The sequence below is a fragment of the Cariama cristata genome, unplaced genomic scaffold (assembly GCF_000690535.1).
Source record: "Cariama cristata isolate BGI_N322 unplaced genomic scaffold, ASM69053v1 scaffold26804, whole genome shotgun sequence".
Classification (NCBI taxonomy): Eukaryota; Metazoa; Chordata; class Aves; order Cariamiformes; family Cariamidae; genus Cariama; species Cariama cristata.
In genome coordinates this window covers 1-9450 of record NW_009615066.1, presented here as the reverse complement: position 1 = coordinate 9450, position 9450 = coordinate 1, and the positions used below count along the sequence as shown (strand labels likewise).

Here is a 9450-nt window from a genome sequence, read left to right as displayed (position 1 = left end):
TCTTTCCCTGAGGAGAGAACTGCAGCTTATCCTGAATGTCACAATTTTTCCAGGCTTTCCCAAGCTTTAAAACTACCCTTTCTTTTAGAGTAGATCAAGATACAATTAATAGGTACATTTAATGTCTGTTCCCCAGTGCGGCTGCTTCAAGTTACAAGATAACTGTTTAAATTTGAAACATATCGCAATAATTGTTATTTTGGAACATTTCCTAGAAGAACAGTGTCTTGCTGTTCAAATTAAATGGATACAAATGACACTTACCTAGACAGTTGATTGCAACTGTTTAAAGTAGAAACTGCTAAATTCCAAATGTTTGAAGTCACTGGAAATAACATATTTTCTCTGACACACAAGTGCTGTAGTTTTTGAGAAAATAGTTCTTTTGTGTGACAGTTCTGTGTCTGGAGAGCATAGCCCTCCCAGGAGGTACTTGGCTGGGGCAGGGGGGACACGTTCCGTGAGGTTTTCTACATACAAAGTACTGCAAAGCTGAAGAATTAGAGAACTGAATTGCAATGAAAATCTTCACTTTTGGAGAAAGAAAGCCTGTTCACTGTGTCATCTGAGCATCCAGTCTGTAATGAAGACTGACAGATGAGTCCTTAAAGTGTTCTTTAAAAAAATACCTATTTTCAGGGCTCGACAGAGCTGTGACAGTGGGGAGGGGATGCTACCCTGGCTTCCACTTTTTAGTGCTGCAGCCCCAAATAACTACAAATGACAGAGGAGCTGTTAGCACATTGACGGAGAGGGTGCAAAAATCACATCCATAGTGGAGCTGGAGGAAGGCGCAGTTTTTGTAATTAATTAACCCTGATCTGCATTTCTTCACTTATTTTTCAGCTCATCAGAGTAACGTTATACCAAAGTGGCGGTTTTCTGCCTTCAGCTCTGGATGTTGTTGCTACAGGCAGAGGTAGCCCTTCGCTCCTTCCTCTCAGAGGTGTCGCTTGCTTAAACTCTACCTCATGCTCTCCAGAAAGAATTATTTGCAGTTGGTTGGAGGAGAGGTGAATGCAAGGCTGGAGAGCAGGAGATCCTGTGCCCTTTCATGCTAATACCAGCTTGGTCTTGAACAAGTCGCTTCCCTTTCCTTCCCTACATGAAGGCAGATCATACCAGGAGACTCCTCGCCTCTCGGGGCAAAGCAAGGACTAGCATAACACATAAATCAAGTACCCCAATCTGGTCACATTCTGTGACACCACTCCAGCTTTTCTAACCTCAGACTGTTTCCTCTTAATCTCACACAGCAATCAAAAAAGCATTACAACCTTTTAAGACAGAGTCATAGTCAAAAGCCCTGTCGCTACGAGGATACACCTCAGTGTTCTCACTGAGGAAACTGGATTGTCTACCCTGACTCCCAAAGAACATTCACCACCACAGAACACCCTCAAAAAACTGAGCTGTCACAGGACAAGGCAGAAGGTCCTCACAAGGACTAACTATGAAGGACTTTTTAAAAATCAAAATGACCAAGAAAGATAAATTACTTTTATTGATTTTATTTTAGAAACATCCAAAAATAGGGTGTTGGTTTTGTTTTGTTTTTAACAAAAGCTCTTGTTTACAATAACTAATATGAATCTTCATGTAACAGTGCTCAAGAATGTTTTCTAAAATACACATTGACCATTGAAAAAGGAGTTTCAAAACAGTAAAATTCTTATCTGCTGTACCTCGTTTTAGATGCAGCCCTGTTACAGATAGATACCTGTTGCTGGTGTTTCTTTCCCTCCTGGCAACTAATTCTTTAGGATTCTCAAAATGAAACCATGCAAGCTAGAAGTTTACTTATGTAGTTTAAGCTGTTTTATCGTTTCTAGGGAGTGAATAGAAAAAGTGTTCCAGAAACGGTGTTTTGCTGATATTTCACAGTGAAAAAGGAAAGCTAATGGAGCAACCATGAGAAATTCTGCAGCCATTCCTGGAGGTAGTTAGGGCGATGCTGTTAAGATTTTGGTTTCTGTACTTACTTATTTTGAACTTAAAAGATGTCAGGAAACACTGCTTGTACTTTTTGGAGGTTTTTGATCTTAAAGCTGTTCACCTTTAAAAAACTGAAAGGTCTTGACTTTGGACCTAAATGTGTGTCTCGCTGTGGAGAGCAGAAAACAGGAGTTTGATACCAAGAGGCTATGGGGGGGTTTGGTTAAGTGTGGCACTAAAACATAGCGGGGCTTGCTACACAATTTACACTAAACCACATTGTGCTTAGCTTGGAGAGTGATAAAGTGAGATTGTAATCAGGTGATGAGTCTGATGCAAAATTAGTCTGTGCAGATACACCAGAATCCTTTCAAGAAAGGCCCTGCTCAGAACAAAGCTTCCTGTCACTGAACTGCTGTCTGTCATACCAGTCAGTCTGGATTTCCTTCTAAAAAACAATTTCTCTCTACTAAAGATGACTGTAAGCACATCGCACAGTCAGTATCTCGTCTGTCTTTGAGCATCTTCTCCAAGTACATCCTAGTTTACAGATCACACAGCAAGCCCCACACACAGCTAAGCCTCTACTCACAGGCTTTTCCAAGACATTCCAGGGAAACCTCTGACCACATACTATGTTTGCCTACACTTAGCAGCACAGACAAGTTTGGTTTGTGATGGAAGGAGGAGAACGGGCTTAACAGATCAATCGTACAAATGCAAACCAGCCTTGAAGGCATTCAAATATAAGGTACAAACAAGCAGCCTTTGAGAGGAAGGCTGCCCTACTTGGAACTAGTACATTAGGGGAAAACTAAATAAAGGTGTCTGTGCTTGACCACACGTCTCAAAGCAAAGGCCTTCCTCAGACCTGAAACTAAGACACCAGCAATTTCATCAGTATCGGCCTTAAAAGACTCACAAGCTCAACAATAAAACTGGAAAAGCCCAACAGGAATTAGACAGGGCATAAGCTCAGATATCGTTCTCAGTACAGGAGTTTTCCTACCACTCTCTCTCACGACTGGTCAATGCAAACCTTCAGCTGTTCTTTCAGATGGAGATCTAGTACTTGGCGTCTCTGAAGGGGACACCAGGCTCATCTCCCACTTCCAAACATGGAGGATATTGTCATAGAAAGAACAAGTTGCTACAATGCTCATTTCTTTTGGGCTGTCTAGAGACCTGGCTGGGTCACTGCTTCTGTCCAGGCCCATCCCGTTGGGTCTCTTAGCTCCCGAGTCAGAACCAGTGGCTGACTCCGTATCTCCCCCTTGGTCAGGACCCCCAGCCAAATCTAAACTCCCCTTTAAAGCAGGGCCCTTAACGAGTTCAGGATCCCCAGATAGCTTAGGACTTCCCTCCGCTTTGAATGGCAAGGCAGGGCCTTCACTCTCCTCATCCAGTATTACATCAAAAGTAGCTGTAGGAGATTCATAAATTATCTTCAGGTTTCGGACCTGCAAATTCAGTCTCTCTTCTCCTTCCTCTGATCTTCCCACAAACTCCTCTGAAGACTGGCATGCAGCAGCAGAGTCCTGTGTTGCACTCAAGGAATCCCTCGGACACAGCCTTGACCAGTCAGCCCCGTAGGCCAAGGAATTGTGCAAGACGTAGGATGACAGGATGATACATTCCTCCATGTTTTCCGCTTTAAAAAAAAATTAAAAATGAAATGAGCAGAAATCAAATTGTGAAATAGTTTGTTGCAGACTGCTCACAAGCCATTCTAGCGTTGGCTACCTCCTACAGGAAGAGTTCTCTGGTTACTGCCTTATTTACAACAGAGTTAAGCGCTCTAGGAGAAATGAGGTTCTGGCTCTCCTGACAATTTTTCGGCCCCCTCTCGTTAGCCTTGATTTTCCCTGGTTCAGTAAGCTGACAAGAGAAGATTTAAAGTGCATCTTTATTCAAAATACCTAAAAAGGTTCAAGAAAGACAAGACAGATCACACGGTGATCCCCACTGAGCCATAAATGCAACTAGTGAGATTGCCAGGCCAGGTTCTGGTTATGAATAAATTGCAGATGCGTTCCTCCCATGAGCTTTCAGCATTTAACTCTGACATTAAGTGGACATCAAGTTCCTCCCTTCCCTATACAGGAGAAATGTTATCCTCATTTTGCAAGCTGTGGATCTGCCCAAGGCCTGAGGAAACCCAGGAAGACAACCATTTTATGCAAACTGTATTTGTAATGTAAATGCAAACAGCTTTTTAATCATGTAAATACCTTCTGATTCACAGAGAGGGCTTATTCATGTTACTCTAGATTAACCAGACTGCACAGCACTTGCTTTCTGAGGCAATAACCAATTCACCAGCAGGTCAGTAACTTTTGCTGACAGTAAAGCACCACCTCACATCCAGAAGAACGTCTTTGAACCATCACAGGGAATACAAACCAGAACAGTCATGTCAACAGGGAATGCCTTTGCACTGAGACAAACAGGCTTTCTTCCCATGAAAAGAAGTTACGAGGGATTTACACATGAATAATGACAGCACCTTTGCACGACTGATCAGGCCAACAGTGAGGATAGCTCTAGGAAAGCTGGAAGAGCTACCTCAAATTGGAATAAAAGTCTATGGCTATTAACAACACCTAGATCTTTCTAGCAAGCTCTGAGCTGGAGTTCCCCCCTTAACCTAGAGGTAGGGCAGGAGAGCAACAGAGCAGCGCAAGAGCAACTCTCTCCCACTGAACACTCACCCATGCTTCCACGGCAGTCAAGGATTTTGAATCCACTCTGCATGCAGGCTGCTAACAGCACAAAATCACATGTTGGGTGCCACTTCAGCCTCCAAACTCCCCCTTCAACATGGGTGTCTGCTAGTGGCTGCTTCATGTTCCTGGTGTCCCACAACAGCACGTGCTCGTCATAGCTGGAGACATAATATCACAAATAAATACGCAGACAAGCAGCAAAGCTGATGCAATGCAACAAGTACAGAAGAAAAATAGGAAAGATCGCCTCCTCTTCACCACACTGGATGTCTGAAGAGACCACACTTTGAGCAGCAGTTAGCATGTTCAAAATAACGGAGGAGGCTGGTCACACTAGTGACGAGCAGCTAGAAGGGATTTACCTGCCAGTAGCCAGAAGATTCTCCCGATGGGGACTGCACTGAATGCTGCACACACCCATTGAATGTCTGCAAAAGAGTAACATACAGCAGAGGGATGAAACAGCAATGTACGATTTGAGAAAGGATTCTTCCTTGAATTTCAAGGATTTTGGGTCCTCATATCTACATCACGGTGTCTCAAGAAAGGAGAGCAACGTGAACTCAAATTTCAGCCCAGTGAAATAGACAAGCAGAGTTCCATCTACATAGTCCAACAGCCTTTCCAGGGCAATGCTTCTACTCACACAGTCCCTCAGCACAAGTATTTTCTAGTCGTACCATAAACTGCTGTTCAGAGCCTGCAAGAATTTCAGCACAACAGCTCCATTCCCACGAGACGCTACTCCCAACATTAATACTTCCATAGCAATAATTCCCAGTGTATTTTATGGTTACAAATAAAATTTCGCTGGATAGTTGTGTATATTGTTTTAATCGTATTCTAAAAGATATGTTTGTTATGCCACCACAAAAAAGAGATTACTTCAAATAAGTGAACAGTGGAGAATAACATTTTTTGTAGAAAACGTTCCATAATAAGATAACCAAATTCAACACACACAAAAATTCCCAAAATAAAAGTGTAAATTGGGATCCTTCTTTTAGAAAGAAGCTACCACCACCTTCATGTATGGAAGTGGGCTGTTGGTTTAATAATATTGAAGGACGCAGAGAAGAAAGTTTCAACCTGAAGTTGTCCTGATAAAAAAAAAACTAATAGATGTCTCCATTTCCCCAGGGAGGCAGAAACAGGACTCCACTGTCACTGCACATCTCTGAATTCAGTGGCTTGGGAAGGGATACAGTAGTGCCATATGTTCACACACGATAGCTTTAGGGTCCAGCTGCAGACACAGCTTGCTTACCTCCTGCTGGTGAAGACAGGAGTCTCTGGACTGCACCTGGTGTCCCAGCCCTTTAGCAGGCTGTCGTCTCCTCCTGCACAAAAACAAAACGTTGTTACCCTCAACATCACCCAAATGACCAGCACAGGGCACTGAGGCAAAGTAGCTAATACAGAACTAGGAGCTCACAGCATTTAAAGGACATACCGAACATCATCTGAGGCTCACAGTACTCGTCACCACAGAACAGACAGGCATTAACAATACCCTCCCTTCACTAAGCAAAAAAATATTAGAAAAGAAAAAGACTGGAATCTAGAAGCTCTCTGGCTCTATTTTGCACACTGCAGGAGATTATAATCTTTTTTGCTGATAGCAAGCCAAAGTACAGTTTAAAAGGCAAAGCTTCTGCTAATTAACTCCAACCACTTCGCACAATCAAGAAGCCTTTTACCCCTGGCAGAAGCCCCAGCTCTTTCAAGGGGTGTGATGCAAGAGGCATCCCAATCCTGGAAAGTAAAATCTCAAGGAACATACATCCCTAAACAAGGTGTCTCCTCCCCAACACTCCCAAATGAGATTCCCAGCCCTTACAGACCTGAATACACAATGTCAGTGTCCCAGTAATTAAAAGCAGCAATCCAGGCCTCAAATTTGTGAGCTTCCCACTGGTTCAGGACATGTACAGAAGGAGCAGATTCATCTATGGAGAAAAGATTCAGCTTCCCCTCTGAATCACTGCTGATCACTCTCAAAGGACATCCACTACAGTGGAATACAGAGAAAACACTAGAAATTACTGAAATAATCAAACATGTTTGATTAATATTATCAACTAAACACTGATAGAAAAACAGTAGTACAGTGGAAAGAATGCACATGTAAGCTTCAGCCCTTCTCATTTTAAAATCATCTACACCAGTGATTCCCATTCCCTGATCTCACCGGGGGAGCAAACCGCTCACACTCACGTGAGGGAAAGCAAGCCAGCCTTGCGTCTTTCTTTCTCCTAGATGCATAACTTCACTTCTCACAAGCTTGATATTTTATCAATAAACAAAGTCCATGTGAAGAGCGATTTTTTTTTTGTCCTCCAAGTCAGACTGACAAGGACCTCTAGAGTCTCTTCCCTCTTCTGGAGTACAAAGAAATGTTTTATTTCCCTTCTATCACAGTTATCTGAAGCACTGGCTGATCCTGACCATCCCTGCTCTCCTCCTGTGGCATTGTACAGTTGCATTTTCTGGACACAACATACTTGGAGCACTGGCAAAAGTTTTGCAGCTCACAGTACAGAGATTTTCTGACATTCCTTGACATGAACTAGGTACCTTCTGTTTGGTTACCTGCAACTGTAGGTACCGATTTGGTGGCTCAGGACTTCTTTCCAGTTCTATATCACCTGCTAGTTACTAAACCATACTGAATCCCCAAATTCCCACACAAGAGGGTCACTCCTTCCTAAGGAGATGTGAAGGCTGCACATTCGGCTTCTAGGAGGGGTTATTTGTCTCTCAAGCAACAACAGCAACAGGCTTTAAAGGGATTTTTCATCATGGCAACAATCACTCATCTTCAAGGGAGAGACAAGGGGAAGAAGGAATGTACGGAAGAAGAAAGTATAACTGGGAATTCTACTTATTCATTAAACAGCATGCACAGAAACAGCTTTAATGAGCAAAAAATACTAAATATTTGCCCTACAGCATTAAGCACACAATTGCCTGATCCCGTCAGTCTCCAGCCTCATACCAAAAGCACCACTCTCTGTCTTGCACTTAACTTACAGAAAACAGAAATCCTACCTCTTTCAAGGTACGGCTAATTCACATTATTTCATGCAGTTATGCTGTTTCTGAAATCAAATGTATCAGCATTTGAGAGAGGAAGGAGCCACTTCCAAACCAATTCTCTCCCGCTTCTCACTAATCCATATTTAAACTTCCTACACGTGCTATTATTAGCAGTTCTTAGGCAGAACTTCACACTAAAATTTCAGCCATTCTAAGAGCAGAGTTGGAACGAGTGGATCCATCTGCACCCCATTCTGGTCTTTCCTTTTGGCAAAGGCAACAGAAGACGTATCCCTGTCTCACCTGCTGCCATTCACCATAGCACAACTTCTCATTTGTTGTTACACTCTTGTTACAGTGGCCAGGGTATGTGTTCTTGTTCCTTTGTTACCCTTGCTCTGGAAATAGTAACTTCTAGAGAAGATGCAGGGGGACAGCTGGGATCAAGAAAGTCTTACACTACTTCAGAAAAAGCCACCAAAGATTCATTCATCAAAGTCCTCAACTTATGCCTGAAATATGTCACATACACAACGACCTCCAATACCAGCTTTTATCTCCCATCCTCACCATTGTTCTCGTCCAGTGGACCAGTCTAAAGACAAAGCCAGACGCTGTGCACCGAGATCGACCCTGAAGCATGGTTCCAACATGCAGCTGTTCTTCTACTGGAAAGAAAAAGAATGGGTTAACACTGGGAAGACAGCAGGTATGTAACAACAGTGTACGGCAGGGGTTTTCCAGAGACTGAGGAGCATATTAGGATCCCACACCAATGTACAATAGCTTAGTACTAGCTGAAGACCAAGCACATACATACACAGGATCCCCACCCTTCTGCTTCCTAACTCCCACCAAATCCCCCTTAAACTTTCCTGCCTCTGAGTGATGAAGTGCAGGAGAAGTGATGGCCTGACTGCTGAATTCCCTTATAGACTGGCTTCTGCTTTCTTTGCTCTGTGGGAATGGCTCTCTTGATTACTCCCTTCTCTCACCAACCAAAAGAAACCCCTCTCCAAAATTCTTCCCTGCCTTTAACAACTTTGCAGCTTCTGCTGTATTTACCAGTTAGTCTATACTTATTCTCAACTCTCATCTCCCACGCTCTGCAGGTGGGTAGAGCCCAGCCAGTCTCTCTGGTGCCATGAACAAATTTGTGGAATTGACAAGAAACATTATCAGAAGACAAAAGTGTTTAAAAAGCTAAGCATACTGAGGAAGCCATGGAAACCATATAGCTTTCCTACAAGTCTCTGAACTCTGCTAATAAATGCAGAGATGTATTAAATCTGGGTTGAACACAGCTTCAACAGCAGCAGGTGTTACAGCCACATACCTCACTTCCAGTCAGGTGGCAAAACTCCACGGCGCCTGTTGAGTTTGCAATGCCAACCATGGGATGTTCTGCAACAGGAATGTGGCACCTAGAAAATCAAGTTAAACAAGTCTTAAATATCCATCTTTCTTGTATTTTAGGAGGAGAGCAAAGTCCTAACTTTTATTCCACAATGCACAAGGAGAAGGTGACCAAAAAAATCTCATGAAGAAAATCTAAGGCTCCTGAAGCTCCCACAAACTTGCATAGAGGGGATTATACATAGGGGAAATCTACTATATATTATTATATAAATAAAAGAGGTCCATAGTAACTGACCAGCCACTCATGTGAGCAGAAAAGCATAACACAGAAATGCGTGCATTCTTTGCTCACTGGAGCAAACCAGAGAATAATTCCCTCCAAGAAGCCAGG

The 9450-nt window shown here is 43.0% G+C and overlaps 1 protein-coding gene across 1 annotated transcript; it reads right to left on the bottom strand.

Moving 5' to 3' along the window:
• Positions 1 to 2963: 2963 nt before the first annotated feature.
• DPH7 (diphthamide biosynthesis 7) lies at positions 2964 to 9124 on the bottom strand (the record flags this gene model as incomplete). The annotated part of the gene is made up of 7 exons (XM_009699682.1): positions 2964 to 3586; positions 4647 to 4819; positions 5024 to 5089; positions 5929 to 6001; positions 6506 to 6672; positions 8271 to 8365; positions 9037 to 9124. Coding segments are annotated over 7 exons (1285 nt in total), but the record flags the coding sequence as incomplete, so codon positions are not given.
• Between the last annotated feature and the right edge of the window lie 326 nt (positions 9125 to 9450).